This window comes from Herpailurus yagouaroundi, unplaced genomic scaffold (genome assembly GCF_014898765.1).
Source record: "Herpailurus yagouaroundi ecotype Mexico unplaced genomic scaffold, PumYag 181, whole genome shotgun sequence".
Classification (NCBI taxonomy): domain Eukaryota; kingdom Metazoa; phylum Chordata; class Mammalia; order Carnivora; family Felidae; genus Herpailurus; species Herpailurus yagouaroundi.
In genome coordinates, this window is record NW_024412412.1 from 2,860,544 (window position 1) to 2,884,545 (window position 24,002).

Below are 24,002 nucleotides of genomic sequence, written 5' to 3' on the forward strand. Positions count from 1 at the left end.
AAATACATTTTAAAATTCATGAGCCTGAAAATTCATTGGCTTTAAGCCTTTGGGTAGACACAGTGGGTAAGTGATCCAGGAGGCAGTGGATGAAACAAACTTATCTGTCTTCTGGGAACCTAGGAGAACAAAATAGATTTTACTGGATATGTGACTTCCATCACAACCAGGCTTGGTTAGCACCCTTTACTTCCCTACTCATGACTTCGGAATTGGTAAATTCCTTTCCAGATTTTTTTTAACAGACAGGGAGAGAGTGCACAAGTGGGAGAGAGAGGCAGTGGGAGGGAGAGAGAGAATCTCAAGCAGGGAGAACATGCACTCCGTGCAGAGCCCTACATGGGGCCTGATCCCACGACCCGGGGATCGTGACCTGATTCAAAATCAAGAGTTGGATACTCAACCCGACTTAGCCACCCAGGCATCCTATCTTTTCAGATTTTTTAAATCGAGGTATAAAAAGGTATTTTTTTTTTTAAATAATGGTCTTTGCTATTCATAGCTGAGGTCTGATACTCAACCACAGTGTGCTTTGTTATTCTGTGCCATACAGACGTGACTGATGGCAAGAATTATTCACTGTAGGGCATCCCATCCCCTCTGGGCTCAAGCCTGGGGCCAGCCTGGATCTGATGCTCTCTGTGGTTGTAAGCATCATGCCCACTGTGACACAGGCACCTCAGGACATCCCACTTTCCAAATTCCAGACGTGGTTTTACACACTGGAAAGTGAGGCCAGTCACTGTTGGACCCGAGGACAGATTTCCCCAATCCTGCAGGGGCATTGATACCCCAGGTCTAGAATGGGAAAGATGTTCCATGACAGAGCCTTGACTACAAGGAAGGGGATTTTGTGGACTCATGTTCTGAAGTACTGGACGGAACGGCGAGGCCATTACAGTAATCGTGCAAAAGCAGTTTTACAGTCACAGTGGAATCCTTTCACCGCTCTGAGACACAGAGGTGTGGTTCTGTGACAGAGAGCAGGGCTATCCACAGGGAAACAGCACTATTATTTGGAAGGAAGGACAGAGAATTACTGGAAAGTTGAAAAATGTCTTGATATGAAGCTTGAAAACTGATGGTTTATACCACCTATATGGTGTAAACGTTCTCCTTAAAAATCAGATCAGCACACAGACTTTGAGGTTTTACGTATTTTAAATACAGGAATCTTAAATCTCCATTACACTTTGAAATAAGTAGTATATGCCAAATTAAGGGGTTCTCAAAAATGTCTTTTTAGAGCATTTTTAGGCACTTGTAAAGGTCCTTCTGAACTGTGCTAACCTTCCTTTAGACATCAGAAAATTAAATCACCCTAAGTAGACTGCAAACATCGTCAGAACTGGGTTAGCCTGAATCAGACAAACGGAAGCGGGGAGACATGTGGATCCTGACGCAGAAGACATTTTCTTAAGTTAAGAGGATTCAAATCTGACGTGCGTTGCACAGGTCTGTTCTGACTCAGGAATGTCTGCACTGACATACTCCACTCACAGAACCCACATGTGCCCACTATAGGGTCAGGAGGTCCACATAAACTGTGTTTTACTCTAGGTCAATTCAATGCGCATAAAAAGTAACTCCACTTTGAACATCGGTATGGAAGAACAGAACTATTTTCATTAATTTTTAAATGTGAGTTTTCTTTGAAATTGATACAATTATGGAAAGTTACTTACTTTAAATCGAAATGAATGATGCTTATTTCTTGAAATTCATGGAGGCAGAAAATGTATTATGTGTTGAAGACCGCCTAGAAGAGGGTTACTATTCCAGGAGTAGTTTACCCCATATTATAGACATGCCGTTTTACTGTCCATCATGTGAGGAGATTTTAAAGTGTGACACTGGAGAACTGAATGTACTTAAGGAATAGATATACATGACTCCTAAAACCAATCAGCAAGCCAACCAACTGACCATCCAGCCAACCAACCAATTAATTACGGAAAGGAAAAAAAAAACCCACTCTGAATGCCTTTCGTCAGATAATGTAAGGTTGGGATAAATACAATAAAATTAATTTATGGATACATGAGAATATACTTAAATAGGGTCTGTACTAACATGACAGTATTTCAGATTTATAGGAGGACCACCATCACAAATTTGCTAAAGTATGAATACACTAGCCACTTTCTTTTCAGGGATTAAAAAAAATTAATGTTTATTTATTTTGTGAGAGAGAGAGAGACAGCAGGAGTGGGGGAGGGGCGGAGAGAAAGGTTTAGAGAGAATTCCAAGCAGGCTCCACACTGTTGGCACAGAGCGGGATGTGGGGCTCGAATTCACAAAGTGAGATCACGACCTGAGCCAAAATCAAATCATGGCCCGAGATCAAGACCTGAGTTGAAGAGTCAGATGCCCAACTGAGCTGCCCAGATACCCTCAGGGATTTTTTTTTATGTTTATTTATTTATTTTTGAGAGATAGAGACAGGCAGGAGGCAGAGAGAGGGAGAGAGAGAATCCCAAGAAGGCTCCACACTGTTAGCACAGAGCTTGACGCGGGGCTCGAACTCACGATCCCTGAGATCATGACCTGAGGTGATGTCGGACACTTAACCAACTGAGCTGCCCAGGCACCCCCTTAAGGGATTTCTATAATAATTTGGAGGTCATGAATTGCCTCTTCGGATAAGCCAATTTATAAAACAAAGTATGTGACACAGGTGGCTGATCCATAATCTAATCTTATATCTGCTTAGTGCCTTAGCTTCTTTACTATTATGAGAATTTGTCAGAAGACTAGATGCCTCAAAACTGACAACGCTCTAGAGGTAAGATATCCATGGCAACCGAGGCAAGAAGAACCTAATGGGGAAGGCGAGACTGTACAGGTTTTGAGTAGTCAACAACTACAGCGGGACTTTGCTGGACCCATGACAGTAACAGTGATGGCCACTGCAGCACTGCTTGTGAGAACAACATTTTGGAAACAACCAAAAAATCTATGACCTTGGAATGGCTGAACAAGTTTTAGTATAGTCATACTTAACGGACACTGAAAATATTAAAGTGAGTGAGTAGACACATAACAAATAGATCGAAAGAGATGTTCATGTTTTATTGAGTAAAAATTAAGCAAAGAATTTTATAATAATATTTGTCTTTACTTTATATATGTGTGTATACATTCCATCATATGTACGTATATATACACACACATAAATACATATACCGATACATGCATATACAAACATCCATATTTATATGGTGACAGAAAAGCAGAAAAGATTCCTATGTGGTGTGCAGAGAGTAGAACTTAATTTGTTCATATATTAAATCATAGAATTTTGATGACATTTACTTTCTCTGTGTTTTATTTTCCAAAGAGAACTGAAACATACATTAATAATTTAGAATAACAACATGTGTATGTATGTGCTCTTAAGGGTTATATTATAAATTCGTTACTACTGTATCTCATTCACATCTAGGTCAATGCTTTCCACAGAATAGACAAAATATAAAAAGAGGATAGACAAGAAGTATTCTTTATGAGAGTAGCAACTTGAGGCAGAAATGAGGATAATATTTTATTGTGTGAGAACAATGAAAGGAAAAGCTTGAAGAGAAGAAAGGGACGTGGGGTGGGGGAAACAGGGCAATATTATTCAAAGGGTACAAACTTTCATGATGCAAGATGACTAATTCTGGAGATGTAATGTATAGCGCTGTGACTAGTAACCATACTGTATTACACACTTGAAATTTGCCTTAAGAATGGATTTCAACTGCTCTCACAATTAAGGTGAACTCAATTACCTTAATTTAAAAGGAAAGGTAACTATGTGAGGTGATGAATAGGTCACTTGGCTTGATCCTGGTAGTCACTTCACAATGTTTACATATATTGAAACATCATGTTTTACACCTTAAATCTATACAATTTTGTATTTGTCAAATATACCTCAATAAAACTTGGGGGAATCTGCAGAAGTTCATACTATAACTTTGAGTAAACAAATATTAGACATATAATCTTAACCTGTTGACTTTATGATTATTGAATGTCATTGTTATGATAAATTCCTTCTTTCAGGACAATTCTGCCATGACAACTTCTGGCAATTGTATTCTAAAATAAAGCTGCTTAAGTTTTACATTTTGCAAAAGGAGGAGGAGAAGGAGGAAGAAGTGGAGAAAGAGGAGGAGGAGCCAGGAGGACATGGGTACATATCGAAAGTGGTAGGAAACACCGTGAAACCTTCTGGCTAGTTTAATACGAAGTGTGAATCGGGTACAGTCACGCCCACGGCACATTGGCAAGTGTGTGCTATAAACACAGTTGGGTCTGAGGAAGACGGCGACTGGAGGAAACCAGCCTCGGATCTGGAGGAGGGCCAGAGCTGGGGGGGCAGGGAGCTTGCTGCTACAGCAACCCACTATTGGGGTGAAGAAAGGTCCAAGAGAAGGGAAGGGCTTAGAATCAAAAATAGGCAGGACTGGACAGCCCCACAGTTGCCGCCATGATGAGATCCTGAAGCAAGACTCCCACAGTCACCTCAACATGGTGGCCAAAGGACTAACTGACCGGTCAGTAGAAATGGCCAACAGATGGTGGCATCTAGGTTTCGTTGAGTTGGTGAGGGTTTTTATCTTAGCCTGGTTATGTTAACTGGAATACCAAATGCTTCAGAACATCCACAGATGGAAAATATTGACAGAAAACAAATCCAACGAGGAGCAGAAGTCATCAGAACCATATGTCAAGAGAACCAGGGCTAGGAAAACTGAAAGTTCTACATGAGTAACCAGAAAAAAACAGGACGCCGACCAACTACTGTGATACCTTGAGCAGAACATACTCTGCACTGCCGGTGTTTTCCTAACAAGTGGTAGACAAATCAATGGCAGGAAGTGCCACTGGGGGAAGGACCCTGAGTGCCTCTGTGTGATGACAAGAGCCATGGGGCATGGCGGATGCTGAGGAAGAGTGGTCTGCAGGCTGGCAGTGCTGAGGGAGGCCCTGCGTAGAGCTGTGGACAGGATCGGGCTGCAGGGCCCACAAATAAGCCACAACAAGCATTGAGAAATGTGAGCAAAGCCCGGACAAGGCCCAGCAGAATGCAGAGAAATGTGTCTGCACAGGAGGAGGAAAATAGGGGCGCGTTAGGGAACAGTGCTGCTTAACTGGGCTGGGATGTGGTTTGGGGATCTAGAATCAAGTGAGAGAAGTTGGTAAATTTCTCAGTGCCGAGCTACGTGGAGGTTTTCACTTCATTCTCAAGACATCGGGTGCAATCAGTGAAGACCTCAGCCTAGATGTTATCCCTGAGGATTCAGCCAACTAGTCCCAAGGGCACATCCCCAAGGAAGGTATGCAGAGGCAGGCTGAGCTCGGGCAGGGCAAGAGGGCACAGGCAAAGTGTGGGCGCCCAATGATTTCAGCTGATACGTGAGCTCCACTGTGAAAATTCCGTATCTGAAAGAACTTAGTAAAAGCTTGCTTCGCTGAAGATTTTACATAACCATCACTCAGTTTCCTGAACCCTGCATCAAGAGACACTCATTTTACATATAAATTTAAAATATTTATGTATATGTATATATGCTTGCTCCTGAGGACTTTTTAATTTTTTTTTAAATATAACTTATTGTCAAATTGGTCTCCATACGACACCCAGTGCTCATCCCAACAGGTGCCCTCCGCACTGCCCATCACCCACTTTCCCCTCCCTCCCACCCCCATCCATCCTCAATTTAGTCTCAGTTTTTAAGAGTCTCTTATGGTTTGCCTCCCTCCCTCTCTGTTTGTAACTTTTGAGGACTTTTCATTCAAATGTCAGGGTTTTTTATTTCAATTATGTGCCAATCATAATTTTAATTTTCCCTTCCTTTTTCATTCATTTGATTATTTATATACATTGCTTATATACGTGTGTGTGTGTGTGTGTGTGTGTGTGTGTGTGTGTGTGTATAGCAAGATGCATATCTTTGGTGTCATACATTTCTAGATGAAATGTATATGGTTGAGTATCTTGATCATGTATCTATATAGGGCTCTGCAAATCAGTCAAATGTGGTATTAAAACTGCTTCTAGGGGTGTGTGGGTGGCTAGGTCAGTTAAGCATCCTGCTCTTGATTTCGGCTCAGGTCATGATCTCATGGTTGATGGGTTAAGAGCCCCACATCAGGGTTTCTGCTGTCAGCAAAGAGCTCATTTCAAATCCTATGCCCCTCCTCTGCTTGCTCTCTCTTTCTCTCTCTCCCTCAAAAAAAAAAAAAAAAAAAAAAAACTTTAAAAAAAAAACCTATATTATTCCATATTTGCCCCTCTTTACAGAAGACTTCTCACCAAACCCAATGACACCAGACATTGGAACTCTTCAGAATCCCAAATGTCCTAAGTGGGTTTTATAAACATGAAATATTTCATTAAGAACAGTTTTATTCACGGTGTTGAATTTAGAAGCGATCCTGTGAGATAATCTCATTGGTTCAGTCATCTGAAAAAACGTGTCATATGAAATACAAGCCTTTTTTTCAACAACAAAAAATTCCTATTGCAAATAAGTTCAAAATGACTTCACTGACTTCAATGAAGCCATATGGGGGCCAACTGCCACCTATTATGAAAATAGTAATCATCGTGTTTCTCCACTGTAATCACCTTTAAAAGGAAGGTACGATGCTACATCCCTCTTCCGCCTCACAGATTTATTCTGTTCTATGGACAGCTGTTCAGCATCTGACCGTGGAGAGATGGCCACAGGGTAAGAATCAGTGTGGCTCCCTGCTCCCCCTCCAATGCCAGGGGACAGTTATCAACACACTTCACACTTCAGTGCAAACCAGCAAAAACAATTACCAGGTCATTAACACGGTCTTTCAAATACACACATCAAGTCATCACTTAGAGGATTGTGAAGGCAAGCAGAACACAGTATCCAGACCTCTGGAATATTCTCTTTTTAAGTCTGCGCCTCGTTAGGAACCACTGGGTAATTGGCAAAAATACAGACCAGCAAGTGCAATGTAACACAATATGGGGAAGCCAACTGCTTGCAAAATATTAACCAAACTGAGCTTAATAGTGTCAAATGCACCTTTTGTGTTATATGCAATACATGTTCTGATGAAAATAATACTTTATCTGGAAGCATATTTGTACAAAATATGCAGCTGTTAAGGACACAAATAATATGTAGATTTGTAGCACTGTTGGCCTGCAAATAGTTATATGTATATATATATATATATACATTTTTACAAAGGGGTATCTGGGTGGCTCAGTCGGTTAAACGTCTGAATCTTGATTTTGGCTCAGGTCATGGTCTCCTGGTTAATAAGCTCGAGCCCCACATCGGGCTCTGTGCTGACAGTGCAGAGCCCACTTGGGACTCTTGATCTCTCTCTCTCTCTCTCTCTCTCTCTCTCTCTCTCTCTCTGCACCTCCCCTGTTCATGCTCTCCCTCTCTCTCTGTCTCTGTCTCTCTTTCTCAAAATAAACAAACAAACAAAAACTTCAATTAAGGCACGACCTTCTTTGCCTCCCCAGTGATATAAAACAGTAAATGCTTGGTCATAATTACAGCCATTTATTAAAAAATCATTTATTAGTTCTCACTACAGGCCATTCAACCGTGCAAGAGAGTGTAAATTCAAAGATGTGACAGACAGAGGCTTGCTTGCAGAAGGTAATTTAAGTAACTTATTTCATTTCATTTAAAATTCCTAAGATGTACCTTCACATTGTGTGCCGTTAATAAATAAACAAATAAAAAACATTTTAAAAAGACACATGTTTAACTGTGTAGCTTTGAGCAAGTTAGGAATTGGTCACACAACGCTATTAGTGTTTGGGGAATTTTTCCTGTATTTTGGGAGATTTGACCATTTCTCCTGCCTTCCGTTGAAATTCTGGGAGTATGGAAGTAATCCTTTTACAACTACAGAAGGGAAAATAACACACAGTTTCTTCTACTTGTGGATATTTTTCCCTTTGTCCCTTCACAGGGTGACACAGGTCCTGGTTTACTTGGATAGTTACAGTTTTTGACTGTTTCCAGATTTGTTTCCAGATTTATTATTAATACATTATCCTTTAAAAGAGTTTTGGTTCAGATAATAAAGAATATGGTCAACCCATTAATTAGTTCATCGGTTTGCAACAAAGTATAGAATTTCTGCCATGAATCTGATGATAAATATTGCTTCAATCATTCAATAACATGCATTTTCACCCCAGTACCTGGTTTTTGTTCAGGGTGTATGAACAGGTGCATGAGCTTGCAGCAGTACAATACTTTTCAAGATCCGAGAGTTTAATAGCGTGGCTGGGGACTAAGCATGCAGGAACAAGTGATAAAATGAGAGTGGAGCGATGTCAGTTGCCCTGCCGTGAAAGATCTTACGAAAAGGACTTTCTCCCATGGACCATAGAGAATTACTGAGGATATAATGCTGAAATACAACAGAGTCATATTTTACCTTTGTTCTCAATGTTGTTGAAATGCAGACATCTATACAATGCGGTGGGAGTTTCCATGAGCACACTTTTAGCACAGGGTAAGTATTTGGGCAATAAGCATCAAAATTATAAGTGTGTGTAAATTATTACTATAATTCTAACTCAAGGACTTTAACCTACTGAAATAGCGGCCAAGACAGCGAACATAAATATGTCTGTTGAAGCACTGTTCATGATGACAGAGAATGGTGCAGTCTAAAGACCTGTTTAAAGGAAGATGCTGATAGAATTAAATACTCTGCACCTATTAAAAATGGCAAATTATATATATATATGTAATTACACATACAAATTACATTAGGATGGAAATATATATATATAGATAGATAGATAGATATAGATATATATAGATATATATCCTGCATCCATTATAAATGAATTATATATGGATATATATTATATATTTGCATTATATGTGTGTATATACATATATATGTACATATATATACACATACATACATATATATATATATGCAGTGCATTATAAAGTAACAATGATCTGTAAAATTTTGGCATATCTAAAATTAGAAGATGCCATTAAGAAGAATAAGGAGGAAGGAGGAGGAAGGAAATAAAGGAAAACTATGTTCTTGCATATGTGTTTGTGATTACAAACATAGAGATAAAAGTCTTACAAAAAGTATGCACCGAAAGTCAGCACTGCTCATCTTTGGGACTGAAATACTTAGTTCCTTTGGTTTTTGTTTTCTAGTTATCTGTGTCATTTGATTTTGCAAAACAGCGATCATGTATTTATTACATGCACATTTATACACATATTTAGTTTTTAGAAAAGATATTTCCCATTTATTGTGGAAGATAAATTAGGACGTGGAGAACAGAATACGACAAACAGCTGAGCTATCTCACAGCAATACATGGTGCACGCTGACAGAAGTGGCTGACCTAGAAGAGTCACTAGTGGAAAAGGGAGAGTGTATCCAGAAGGTCTTGGCGTGAAGGAAAGATGCTCAACTAGAGGTGACAGAGGAGGAAATGAGTCTAGGATAAAGGTTGTTTTCTGGATTGCATGACAAGATGAACTCAGAGAAAGGCTCTAGGAGGGGCAACAGACTGCTGAGCAAGAGAGAACGAATCTTCTCTGTATCTCTCTACACCAAATGCTATTAGGATGCCCCAGAAATGCCCTGGGCTTTCTGGACTTGCAGTACTATGTTCAGGTAAGTTGATTACATGACTGATCACTCTCATCAGAGAAGAGAGTCCTCCAAGCAATGGAATGCAAAGAAACTCCACGTACAGAGAAGAGACTAGGAGGCGATCCTATAATTGTAGCAGTAGCATTAATAACTTAGAGGTATTCCCATATATGCACATTCATCTGACAAATGGAGAAATACCATTAGTTTGTCTACATAGTATTATCAGTATTCAGATTATGCGGCAAATGAGGCAACTGACAGAGAGACTTTATGTCTTTTTGAAACCACACAGCTAGGAAACGGGCAAAGGCTGGAACCTGGGGCTTTAAGTAACATACCTGGTTCTCCTTACACTTTTCCACTGCCCTATATGACCCCACAATCATGTGTGTGGGGAGAGACCATCCCCAAATTTTAAACATCTCTTCAAGTGATTGGGAGAAGGAAAGGAAGTAAAGAGAGGCCAGAGAAAAAGAGAAATGAGCTGGAAGGATGGTAGCAACAATTAACTAGACAGTTCTATTAGTTCTGAGTGTTCTCATGACAACAGCCACTTTCTCGCAAGGTGCGCTTTGATGGAAATCAGTGTGCCGTCATGGGTCCCGCATCCCTGCAAGGAACTGCTTGCTGTGTGCCTCCTTTATGTGACTTCACCTAGTTCATGGGTGGTTTCCCTCTCTCTTCCTTTTGCAGTGGCACGTCCATGCCAGCAGAGATTGTAGCTGCTCTGTTGACCACTCTTTACCAATTATCAAGAGTGTGTGGCTCAAAAATACACTGAATGGGTAAGTTTTGTATTGCTTTCCCTACTTGTGTAATTATTAATGTGTTTAAATAAGAAAAGCACTGAAAAGAAGAAAAATGCAAAAGGAAATGTGTTTTAATGCAGGAAATAAGTAGTTAAAACATATTAAAGGGCAAAAGGTGACGAAAAACAGTGACTACTTCTAAGACACATAAACCTAAGTGGGAGAAAAAACTATTTCTGCCTCTTTTTACAATAACACACACACGCGCACCCATACTACTCATAGAAAACAAAGCAGAAACAACAACAAAAAAAAACTTTTCCACCTTTCTGTCATGAGGATGAAGATTCATCCTTTCCAGATTCTGGACATACAATTATTAAAGTCTCCTCCACTAAAGCCACTTTTATTCAAAAAAAAAATCAGTAAATCTGTGTACTTTTCTCACAGTAGTGTTACTTGGATATTTTGTTCTTCTCCATTTCTATAAATAATCACTATCCCAGCCTAGACCATCATCACTCACACCAAGTAAAACGTTGTGGATCATCTGTCTACACCTCTGCAGTGTTTTTTGTTTGTTTTTGCTTTGTTTTACTTTTTAACTTTTTAATGTGGTCTGCACACTACTAACAGGTCAGTCTTTCTAAAAATGCTGTCTCTAAAAAAATGCTGTCTCCATCATGTGTGTATATGTATTTATACACGTGTGTGTGTGTGTGTGTGTGTGTGTGTAATTCATTTTTGACTTAAAATGCAAGCAAATCAAAAGATGGACCCCGTCTTCTATTTTATTTTGGAGAACTCAGAAGAGATGACAAAAATAACTAAATTCGGTTAACAAGGCAGTAGTTGGAGTGTGGCGGAAAAACCTGTTAGCGGCAATCGTGGAAGGCAGGCTCCCGTGTGGCAGGACAGAAAGGATGCCAGGAACGGCGCCTACACAGAGTCGAGAAGGAAAGAGCCAAACTCTGTTCCTAAACAGGATACGCTTATTAAGCAGTGCTGATGGGGACGGTGCTGGCGATAAAAGGGCTGCCGCGGAGAGATGAACATATTGGAGAGGGGACAAGGGGGGAACGACGAATCCGTATCAAGATTAATGACGATGGCCAGCAAGAACTAAGGGGGCACCTCGTGTGCCACGAAGGGAAGCTGGCACGGCACGTGACTTTCTCCACAGGAGCTCAGTGACACAGAAGACAACGGAATGGAGCCATTAAATAGAGCCCATCATGGCTCTGGGCTGGGAAGGCGTCTGTGACAGAACCGACGGGGACGCTTGGCACAGTATTACAGCGGATAATCATGTGTCTCACGGTCTCTCCACCAGTCTGGGAATCCCCGATGGGTCAATACAATCTATGGAACTGGATCCATTCAAACTCCATTTCAAAACACCACAAACTGTTAGGTGAAATATTTCGTTCTACCTTAACTTTGAAATAAATTGAATGCAAATGAATGCCTTTTCTACGTCTGTATGAATTTATTTTACATTATGTAAAAAAAACCTGAGTAATAAAACTTAATGCTCCCTCCCTGAAAAGAAGTCTAACACACGGTTGTACTTTCTTACAAGCATTAAGTTTAAAACAAGACTTCTTATTTTTTCTTTGGATAGTACGAGTTGTGCATTTAATAGAAGGTGTGATATAAATGTGTAAATCGCTGTATCTAATTACCTAGTCCCTAAATTCCTCTCAAATTCATCTCCTCTTCTCCAATCCTGACACCACTGTCCCGATGGAGGCTCATATGATCTTTCACAATTGTACCAAAACCCTGATGTCTTCTGCTTCCAATCGTGAGTCCTTCAACTGTGCCCACCTGACTCTTGACAGAGTGACCTGAGACATATACATGGCAATGCCATTCTTTTCCTCTGTATCTTGACACCCACTGTCATTAGCACAAAACTTAAACCCTTTACCTGTCCTTCAGGGTCTGATTTACAGCTCTTTAAATGTAGTCATTAATAATAGCAATGGAGAAGAAAAGGAGGATGAGGAGGAAGGCAGGGAGGAGGGAGGAGGGGGAAGAGGGAGAGGTGGGAAGATGGAGAGGAGGGAGGAGGTGGAGGAGGGAGAAGAGGGGGAGGGAGGAAGAGTAGGAGGGAGGAGGGGGAGGAGGGGAAGGAGGAGGAGGGAGGAGGGGGAGGAGGAGGAGGGGGAGGGAGGAGGGGGAGGAGGAGGGGGAGGAGGGGGAGGGAGGAGGGGGAGGAGGACGGACAGGGAGGGAGGGAGGGAGGGGGGGAGGGGAGGCACGGAGCACTGGGCAGACAGTGTTCTAGGTTCTTCACACTGATGCCATGTTCCATACAAGGGTATTCACATGTTGGCACCCAGATCTCAGACTGTCAGCTTCTGGAACTCTTTGTTTCTAAGCTACCCCATCTGCGGTATTTTGTCTTAGAAGCCTGAACAAAGTTCAAATGCTTACAATCACTGAAATCCTCAAGGAGTTCAACAGTAACAAAATGCTTTCCAAGGAGATCAACTTAAAATCAGGTACTAAAATTATGTCGCCATGAAGCACATTTGAGATATAAATCTGTGTATGTTAAGTACATGTATACATATGCATACACAGACATATGCCGCCTGTGTCCGTGCAAAGCTTCCAGGGAAAGCTGTCTGCCCTTCACCTTCCCAATGGAAACCACAGGGATGAACTTTTGAGAGCATTTGCTGGTAATTCCTCTTATCTATAACTCATCAACCATATATGACTTTCTCAAGAATTTGGTCACACAACTTGTCACAAGTTTTATCTGAGAATGCTGAGTTGTTGAATGCATATACAAGGATCTATGTTAAATAAGTATCTCCTTATTGAATTAATTTTTATTGGATTTTTACTAGATTAGTATGGCAGGAGCAGTTGTACTTGGCTGTTTAGAAATCTGCTTCTCTGCTAAACTGAATCTTGAGGAAAATTTCTTTTTAATTTCTACCTAGAACACATTACATAACAGGGTCTCCTAAAAAAAAAAATATATATATATATATATATGTATTAAACTGTTTTATAATTATTAGTTATAGTTAATATATTATTTAATATATAGTGGGTAATATGTTAATATGTTATATATTCAATAATAACGTACATCACCTTAATATAATTTAAAAATTACATATTTTTTTAAAATTTTTTAAAGTGTTTATTTATTTTTGATAGAGAGCGTGTGAGCAGGGGAAGGGTAGAGAGAGAGGGGGAGAGAGAGAGAGAATCCCAGGCAGGTTCCACACCATCAGAGCAAAGCCCGACATGGGGCTTGAACTCACGAACCATGAGATCATGACCTAAAGTTGGATGCTGAATGGACTGAGTCACTCAGGTGTCCATATATGTATGTATGTATGTGTGTGTGTGTGTGTGTGTGTGTGTGTGTGTGTGTATTTATAAATATGTTTCTCGTATTCTTTTTAAGATGATATTACACAATATGACAAATTATAATATTCATTGCTACTAGCCACTGAGCTTCCTATGATAATTATCTTGTATAAGCAATTTTATGTTAATGCCTCGCATAAATTGACACATGTCACTTGGTTATATAACAGTGAGAGCAAATATAAGACCAGGAAAGACTAAATCATTAAGAGGAGATTAATGTTTCAACAAAAGAGGAGTTTATCAACTAATCTCCAAGTGACATTAGAAACTGATTTTTGTTTTCTATTCCACCTTATTTCTCAAAGGTTTGCAAGTCACGTCAAATGTACAGATTGAGGGGCGCCTGGGTGGCGCAGTCAGTTAAGCGTCCGACTTCAGCCAGGTCATGATCTCGCGGTCCGTGAGTTCGAGCCCCGCATCAGGCTCTGGGCTGATGACTCAGAGCCTGGAGCCTGTTTCCGATTCTGTGTCTCCCTCTCTCTCTGACCCTCCCCCATTCATGCTCTGTCTCTCTCTGTCCCAAAAATAAATAAACGTTGAAAAAAAAAAATGTACAGATTGAGTACACCAACACTTCTTATCTAGGACTCTCTCTAATGCTTCTAGCAAGAGTCTGTCTGGGAATCTTTATATAACCATTCTCCTCTCTTATGCTCAGTATGTAATATACCTTCGTCACCATGTGCTTAATCGGGAAACCCCCTTATTTGGAATGTCTCCCAAGGAATCAAATTAAGCCTAATTATACTTAATGGCAATGACTGCTTCTTAATTTGGATGGTAATTCTGCTTAATTGAGATGCCTTCAGGTGTCTAAGTGGTGCTCTAGCAAGAGTATTGGTGTGCACGAGTGCATCAACCTGGAATGTCCTGTTTCTTCTGTGAACATTTCACCAAAATAAACGAAGAAAGGCAAAGAATTTACTGAAGCGATATAACACAAGATTCCTGAAATGTAATTTAACTGTTGAGTGTTTACAGTCAACCAAATTTATACAAGATCATTAGAAAAATCTATGTGAATGCACATAAAGATGAGTTGGGAAAGCAAAACCCCTAAAATGAGAGAACTATGTAAATCCAAATGGCATATGTCCGTTATTTCATTTATCATTTTGCAGTTTGGCCATGTTGAAACATCCTCAAAGAACACACCTCATGCATTTCATCAAACGTGAGCCTGCTGGAGTCTGGCAAAACAGGAAAATAATGGGATCTGAAGTGCCAGAAACAAAATAGGAACCTGATGAGAACCCAAATCTCTTTCTTCAACACTTTGCTTGTGTACATGTGGTAGACAAAACTGGTTTCCCATAATCCTCAGCCCTGCCTTCTGCCTTCCAGATGGTTCTTTCCTCAGGCTCCCTAGGAGCTAGAAGATGGGCATTCGACTCAGGTGAACTGAAGGGAAATCCACTAGGGACATTCTAGAAAATCCCTTCCATGTTTTAGAAAGACATGGCTCATTTCTTCAGCGAACATGATTACGCCACAGCCATCTTGTGACCTGAGGCAGGGCAAGCATCATTACTGCCCTGGATGGTGGAGCAGAAAAGAGGCGAGACACATAAATCCTCAACGATGTTCCTGAGCTCCTGAATTAAATCTGGACTCTCACTGGCTCTCCCCTTTTGTTAGGTGAAATAATGTTTCTTAAACACTTTTTCTCATACCTACAGCCCCAAACATCCTATTGACACACTGAATAACCTATTATTTCGTTTCCTCGTGGCACCCCTCACAGTGATAATGGAACACGGAGCTGCAGAAATAAATGAGTCTTCTAACAAAGAGAGGTAATGAAGTGCCTTCACAGTGCAGTAAGACACATGTTCCCCTCCTTCCGTAGGAGCAAAATAGCCGGGAAACCTTTAACAAGTAGTTTACATACCCCGGCTCGCGGTTTCTTGTCTGTGGGGTGAAGGGTACAGACAATAGGAAGTCTAAGCTTCCTTCTAGATAGAGATTTCAGTTATTCTAGTATGTGAGGGAAAGAAAGAAACTCAGATACATAGGTGCACCTGTAGTATAAAAAATATTCATGATTATTTATATGCAATCTGGAACTAAATGAATTTTGGAATACCGTACGGGTGCTACTCAGATTTACTGAAGATTCACCTTGCAGCCACTGCCTGACATATCACCACAGCAGGGCTCTCCTGCTCCTTCCATACAAAGGACTTCCACACTTTACAGCTCTTCGCCTGACACTCAGAACTGCAAAACTCCTCTCACTCCTTACAGCGGAGCCCCAGTCCCCCTCCCACTGACACCAGAGAAAAATACGCCATCAGCATGACTCTCTTTGTCTCTATTGGCTTCTCCACATGACATCATGCATATCCCAGATCTCGGCAGCAGAAAACGCACTTGTGAATTCCACATTTGCTGCTATCAGTCATATCCGCTTGAATGAAATACAGCAGGCACCTCGCTCTCATTATGCCCAAAACCAAACTCATTATCTCTTCCCATAAGAAAAAAAAAAAAAAACCAAAACTGGTTCCTGAGGCCCTTTCCTGATTCAAGGTGGGGAGAATTTATATATTTATATTATTCCAAACTGAACCTATCTGGAGAATAAAAGAAGGTCGTTATTAACAATGGTGCAGGAACCGCAGATGTAGGGTAGGTGCCCCTGGTGGGGCGGGGGGTGCCGGAAGGGAGGCTGGACCACACTGTCATTCTGGTAAGGGCTTCACCATGCCCCCCTAAAGCCATTCTTGATGCCAGCATATTCCATTACATTCAGAGGGACTATACTGTATCCTTGAGAGTTGCTAACAGAATAGGTCTTAAAAGTTCTTACAACTAGAAAGTAAATTGGTAACTATGTGAGATGATGAATGTTAACTGTTTTGCCAAATATACATATATCGAATGATTATATTATACACCCTAATGTTATATGTCAATTACACCACAACAAAACTGGGGCAGGGGGTGGAGAACATAGACCAACCTTCAGAACCAGGAGGAGGCAACCAAATGAGGAAAACTCCCCTTCTGTTTGAGTCCTAGACTTTTTCCCACTAACTGTGGATATATGTACTCAGGAGGCAACGTGAGCCTTTCTATTCAAACAGCAAAGTGCAAGGGCGCCCCACATTCACAGGGCTGTGGATCTTGAACACCGTCCGAGTCAGAGCACTGACAGCATCGGCGACGCCGAGGGGACGGGGGAGGCCTTACCTTGTCCGGGTCAGTTGTGGTAATGACCCACACACAGTGAGCGTTGTCTTCATACTGAACAGGGTAATTAGGGGAGGTGATGATGCCGCTGGGTCCACGCAGATTTGATCCACATGTTCTAGCTAGAAATACATAGACATGGTGTTACTTTCTTCAGCATTTTATGTGTGTGGTGAAGACAAACTAGGCACATGAAACATCAGATTAGTTATTCACTGATTATGATAAAAAGCGGTTCAAGAACTCAAGTGGGCAAGTGCAGTGTGCTCAGCCATGGGGATCCTCGTCTGACTTCGGCAATGTCCAACCCGAGCTCTTTATTAAATTTTCCAATGCGTTACCATTCACGAGTTACAAGAGTGACCTTGTCGCTGATATCGCCATGGATGATGCCAAATCAGATCAAATCAGCCCACCCAAATCCCAGTCTGACTCAGACACAGTCGTACATACCTCTGGCTGCACACGGACGCAGTAAGACAGAGGGGAAAGTGCAGTGCAGGGGGGCTCCAGAGACCCTCCCTGCCGCCCCCACCACACCCCACGCGGTATGACAACTTCGTCCTTTCCACTCTAAACGCGGATGGTACCACAGGTCATCTCCAAAGTCTCTTCCAAGCTTTAGACTCTACTCTACAATCAACTATACAAATTTCCTTACAGCACAGGGCAAGCAGGAGATTAAAATGTAGTTGACAATTTAAAGAAAGAAAATAGAAATGGTGGCTCTAGAAGGGGAAAGAAATGACCTTACGTCGAAAGACCCACCCAGCAAACTGCAGAAATGACATAACCTAACAGACATTACTGAGGTTTTAATATAAAAAACTATTTCAGGGGTTGCCTGCATGGACTCAGTTAGTGAAGCGTCTGACTCCTGATTTTGGCTCAGGTCATATCTCATAGTTTGTGAGTTTGAGCCCTGCATTGGGCTGACAGCGTGGAGCCTGCTTGGGATTCTCTCTCTCCCTCTCTCTCTGCCCCTCTTCCGTGTTCTCCTTCTCCCTCTGTCTCTACCCCAGTCCTACTCATGTTCATTCTCTCTCTCTCAAAATAAATAAACATTAAAAATTTTAAAAATATATCTATTTCAACTGACTTCCATTTTAAGAAAGGAGTTTTTAAAAAAAAAATTGGCACATAATTTTTAGAAATCAAATGTGGGCTTGAAATGCAATCCAGTCTTAACATAATAATATAGGGGCGCCTGGGTGGCGCAGTCGGTTAAGCATCCGACTTCAGCCAGGTCACGATCTTGCAGTCCGGGAGTTCGAGCCCCACGTCGGGCTCTGGGCTGATGGCTCAGAGCCTGGAGCCTGTTTCCGATTCTGTGTGTCCCTCTCTCTCTGCCCCTCCCCCGTTCATGCTCTGTCTCTCTCTGTCCCAAAAATAAATAAACGTTGAAAAAAAAAATTTAATAAAAAAAAAAACATAATAATATAAACTGGGGGGGGGGGGGGCATCGCCTGAGTGGCTCAGTCGGTTGAGCGTCCAAATTCGGCTCAGGTCACGATCTCACGTGAGTCTGAGTCCCACATCAGGCTCACTGGTACCAGCTCTGAGCCCACTTCAGATCCTCTGTTCCTCTCTCTCTTTGCCTCTACCCCCATCATCTCTTAAAAAGAAGTAAACATTAAAAAAGTAATTTAAACTGGGTTTGCAAAAAAGAGCAGAGAAACTAATTTCACAAGAAATAATGTAAGAGAAGCACGAGTTCATTTTCCTAAGGTTTCATATCACACAAACCAATTAAACTGTCACCCAATAAAAGATTAATCCTAATCATGACCCGTCTTGCCTTTGTTCTTTTTCTTGGCTGAGCACCCGCTCCAGATCCGGCATTATTCTGGGAGACATAGTCACAGAATTAACTGGGCAGGATTCTGACTTCCAAGGGCCATCTTACAGTGGACAAGTCAGGGGAAACCATGCAACTGAGCTGTTCCTAACTGCCCCCAGGGAATATATACTCCTTGTCCATTTATATGGATGTAACAATAACAAAATTCACACATATTCCCAATAATAGTTCTTTATTGTAATGATTCGTTTACAGATCTATCTGTCCTACAAGGCCGTGAATTTCTTGACCTTGGGAGGGCATCCTTCCCTTATCATCAGCACCACAGCCAGTGTCTATAGTTGCTGACATATAAAAATGTGGTGAGAGTAGACAACTCTTCAGTCGTTCAATACTTACTATGAAAATAATTAGCTAAGAATTAATCTACTGTACGGTGATTAACAAAAACACAGGGAAATCAATGTTTAAAATATTGGCATTAACTCTGAAAATGGACAAGATTTCTTAAAAAAAGATCCATAAAAAATGATCTGGTTTTCAAAATCCAGTAGGTCCTCCAATGGAGAGCTAACTGCACACAAACACACCCACCTCTATACACAACAGAATCTATTTTTAGGAACATGCTCTCAGAAAGGACCGTGAGCTTCAGATGCAAAAGTTTCCTAAAGCGCCCTGTTAGCAGTATTCATGAGAAAATCTTAGAAGAAAAGTTATCATCAATACATTTCGATTCACAGTGCCTTTGGGTTACAGGCTCATTCTTTGTTACATTTCACACTGAAAAGCTGCTATGAGCATAACGTCACATTGCACGATAAATATTTTTTGACTTACTTTTGAATTAATATTGCCAAAGTGCCATTCTAAGTATATCAAACTTCAAAAAAACATCAGAAGAGTGAAGGAGTGCAGTCGGGGACTAATTGCTACATTCCCACCGACAATTTGCGCCCTTCCAGTCATTAGCCCCAGCTGTCACTCTGCTGGAAAGTTCACCAAATCTGACATTCCATCAACAGCCTTATGTCCCACGTGTCTGCTTTGAAGCTTGACCCTTAACTTGACTTATTCAAATTGCCTAGCAGCTCTCCGTGCAATTCATCTTACCCGTTGCTGGGGGAAATAGGACTTTTAGTGATTATATATTTTAAGTGAGATAACTATTAGCAAAATATTTATAGGAAAGCAGTACATTTCTCACATTTTCATGCCTATTTAGGACTGTGTTTCACATAGAGTGAGTTATGAATCCAGTCTCTTCGGAGATCTTTTTCATCAGAAATTGTCAAATTAATTCACAAAATAATTTTTTTTCTTTTTGTCACAGAAATATATCTCTATTTTTGCAATACATTTTTCTAATCCATTACTTTTAACTATTTTTTTACCCATTCTTTCAATCAAGCCATTAACATAATCAGCAGAAAAGAAATATGTGGACGATTCGGGACAGGGATTTTTCTGTTTTAACCACTATATTACTTTAATAATTAGAACAATTCCTAGCATTTGATAATTTGCCCCCCCTCCCGAATACTTGCTGTAGTTTTTAAACAAGGGTAATGACCTTAAATAATATGATCTAGTTATAATTATTTAATTATAATCCTCTCCTTTGGAAACTGTTAAAAACTTCAGTCAGGACCTCAGTCTTTGCTCTTCCAACTCTTCCCCATCCTTATCATCAGCTTCTTCACCAAGCGATGGTACCACCATCTTCACACCAATGAGGAGTCACTGGGTGCTGCTTTCTGTACCAACGTTCTTCTACGAATCCCAGATAATCCCAGACTTTCTACTGGCGACCACTCGAAGTTCAACCGTTTACGTGCAGAATCTTCACAGAATAATACTAATGTGTTCTGAGCTGCCATGATTTCTGGGTCTTATTATCCAGGCGCTTGTGGTGTTTGCCGTGCGGTCTGGATGTGATCTTCTGAATCTCCCGCAGGCAGAGTCCGTCACCTGGGGCGTTCTTTCCGTTCTGTGGTTCTGGGGCAGGCTTATAGGAAACGGCCAGATCCCTAGATTTTAAGTTTGTTTGTTTGTTCGTTTACTTATTTTGAGAGAGAGAGAGCAAGCGGGCAGGGGAGGGGCAGACAGACAGAGAGAATCCCAAACAGGCTCTGAGCTGTCAGCACAGAGCCCGACCCAGGGCCTGAACTCACAAACTGTGAGATCATGACCCGAGCCGAAACTGAGAGTCAGAGCCCCCCAGGAGCACCTAAAACCCTGAATTTTAGAGCAAAGCCTCCCCGCCAGCCATGTCACATTCCGCGTCGTCCTCCTCGTCAGCCTCGAGCATCTGAACGCGACTTTCCTTCATATCCGCCGCATCTCTAATTTCTGTTAGAAACCTAATCTTGGGAGAAGGAGAAGAGCTAAGGAACACAGGGCAGCCCGAGGGATGAGAGCGGGACCAGGACTAAGAGCTCCACTGACATGCGTCTGACGGCTGAGCATCATTCGGCACAGAGGCACCAGGGCAGTCAGTCAGTGCGTGTCTGGCCCTGGCCACCCACCCGAGGTCAGGTTCGGCAAGAGCACGCGGGGGGGGGGGGGGGGGGGCCAGCCTGCGGGGCAGGAAGGGAGAACGGGAGCCGAGGGAGCTGGCAGTGCACACAGAGCCTTCGAGAGGAACGGGTTGGCGGCACTGTGTCTGCAAAGTGCACCTGTGCTGCTTTTCCGGTGGCTTCTGTGCTATGACTGAATAGGAACTCAACCACTGCTGCAGAGATTCATAAAGCCATGCGATTATCTGACACAGAAGGCTGGAGCCCTGAAGGTCTGTCGCCTTGCCTGTCTCTTTCCACCCCGGACTCTTTGCTGGCTCCTCACTGCACCCCACGCATGGGCCGCGGACCTTCTCGGACAAGCACAAACCTGCTAGCTTAGCAAACCTGATCTAATTATGAGTAAGCAATTGCACAGTGTCCTTGGGGGGCGGGGGGGAGGAGGTCCTCCTCCAACAGCTGCTTCTGTACCGAACAGGCATTCAATTAGTCAACAAAGTATTTAATTGGCCAATGTAATTAAGTAATGACACTACAGTCATGTCAACCAGGTTTTATAGCAACATTTAAATATATTCCCATAACGGAAATGTATACGTGCGTGTTTCTATAAATCAGAGTTGAATACCCCTTCCTACTCCTGCTAAGTGCTCTCCCTTGTCAAGATCTTCCTGGAAATACAACATCCAATATAAAGTAATACACACTTAAATGATCAATAATGCTTAGTAAGTGGTCTTTGGTAATAACCGTGACCTAACGTACAGCTAGTATTACCCGTGGCAGTATTCTAAACTCGTGAGCTCAAATTTTACTTACATGTTTTATGTTTTTAAAATTAAATAAGAATTCACAAAATGGTAGTTGAAAATGTATCAAAAGGGAAAGTAGATAGGGAGAAAAAAACTGATTTTGAAAGCAAATATATGCCATTTATCTATTTAATCAATGAATATTAAGTACAAAACATATTCATTTCACATAATCTGTCTTATGTAATATGAAGTAATCATGTGTCTGTCTGTGTAAATTCAGTTCCAGGAATCTGTATTGTTCTATAGTAACTATTTAATTAATCACATTAACTGGAGAGGAATATTCTAGTTGACTACATTTAAATTAAGAGGCTACCTGGACTCACATCTGAAGAATGTTTCAAAAAATTTAATAACATGTTTGATAGTCTGTTTCTTGTACGTCTTTAGGAGAAAGCATTCTGACCCATCAAAGCTTTCGTGTTTCACCCAGATTGTCAACCAAAGTGGAAAAAAGTGTGTTGTAGAGGTTAAGAGTCACTTTTCTTAATCCAAGACTAGTTCATGCAGTGACTGGACATCGAATCTTGATTTAACTCGTTTCACACCCTCCGTTTGTTCAATGAGTATACTAACCATAACTTCATCTGTGATTGCTGTAAGGATTGAAGGAGGAGAGCAAGGAAGGCACTTAGCACGTCACAGACTATGTCTAACAGAAATACACGAAGCACGCTTATCGTGAGCTGGGCAAGGTGTTAGGCACGGATGCTTCTGCAGAGACAGAACAACATCAAGATCCTTGTCTTCCGGAGGAAATTAACACATAAACACAGGCCACCTAATCTAATGTGTGGAGGACACAGAAGCTTTCTAGAAAGGTCTGAGTAAGGGTTCGAGGTGTATCAGGAAAGGACTTCCTCGGGAAGATGGTGGTCATGGAAGGATTTTGGAAGAGATGACAGTTGAACAAAAGTGAAGGTTGGACAGCCACGTGGACACCTGGGGGAAAGTGTCCCAGGTAGAAGGACAATACATGAGAGGCAGCTACATCAGAAACGTCCGTATCATGTTCTAGGAACATGATTAGCACCAAATGAACATTAGCATTCAAGTCATTTTATGTCAACAGAATTTGAGAGTAATATAAAAATACAGTTTTATTATTTCCAATAACCTAATTAAAAAGAGAGAAAAATGTATTTTTCACCCAAGTGGTCTTCAGCTAGAAAGTTTACAACTTTGGAATTCTAGAAGCAACAGGATACATTTTTCCTAATTCACTGGAATTAAATTAAAAGTAAGAAGTCTGTTATGTCTCTTTAAATCTAGAGATCACAGCTACCTGGTATAATAATCAGTATACAAAATATAATCTTAAAATTGACTTAAAATTTAATCCGGTAGAATAAAGAGTCCTCGGTCAGGTAAGTGGCCTTTTGACTACTATTTACAAGGTCATTTCTGCATGGACAGAAAATATGGGTAATAAAGAATAAGCTATAAAAAGTTCTTGGTAAATGACAACTTAATAAGTTGAAGGTAATTCTTAGCTAACCTAATCTAGAGTCCCAAGGTAAGAGCTTTATTCAATGACCCCTGGTGGCTCTAAATGGTTCCATGTAACCACAGTTACAAATGCAAATACTACTTCACTTTCCTTTTGTGCCCTTTCAACTCAGTGAGCAACTAAAAATATTAATTCCACAGATCAGAGTGCATTAACATTAAAGGAAGTTCTCTCTACTAAGCCCCAGTAAATGTTGACAGAATGAAATGCCAGCTGAAACGTTGTACTTAAAAACTAAAATTATGTCTTCTTCCTTAGTTTGTTTGTTTGCTTACTTTAAACATCTACTGCCAAAGATACTTTACATAGTTTTAAATAGTTGGTAAGATTTTACCCTGTGAAAAATCGTAATAGTTGTTTTCA

The 24,002-nt window shown here is 41.1% G+C and overlaps 1 protein-coding gene across 1 annotated transcript in view; it reads right to left on the bottom strand.

Annotated features, from left to right (window-relative positions):
- Nucleotides 1-24,002, bottom strand: part of CSMD1 (CUB and Sushi multiple domains 1) — a 1,645,367-nt gene that overhangs the window by 537,159 nt on the left and 1,084,206 nt on the right. Inside the window, exon 9 of the mRNA XM_040490416.1 lies at nt 16,995-17,116. Coding sequence (XP_040346350.1) covers nt 16,995-17,116 — 122 coding nt within the window. The remainder of the gene's footprint in view (nt 1-16,994; nt 17,117-24,002) is intronic.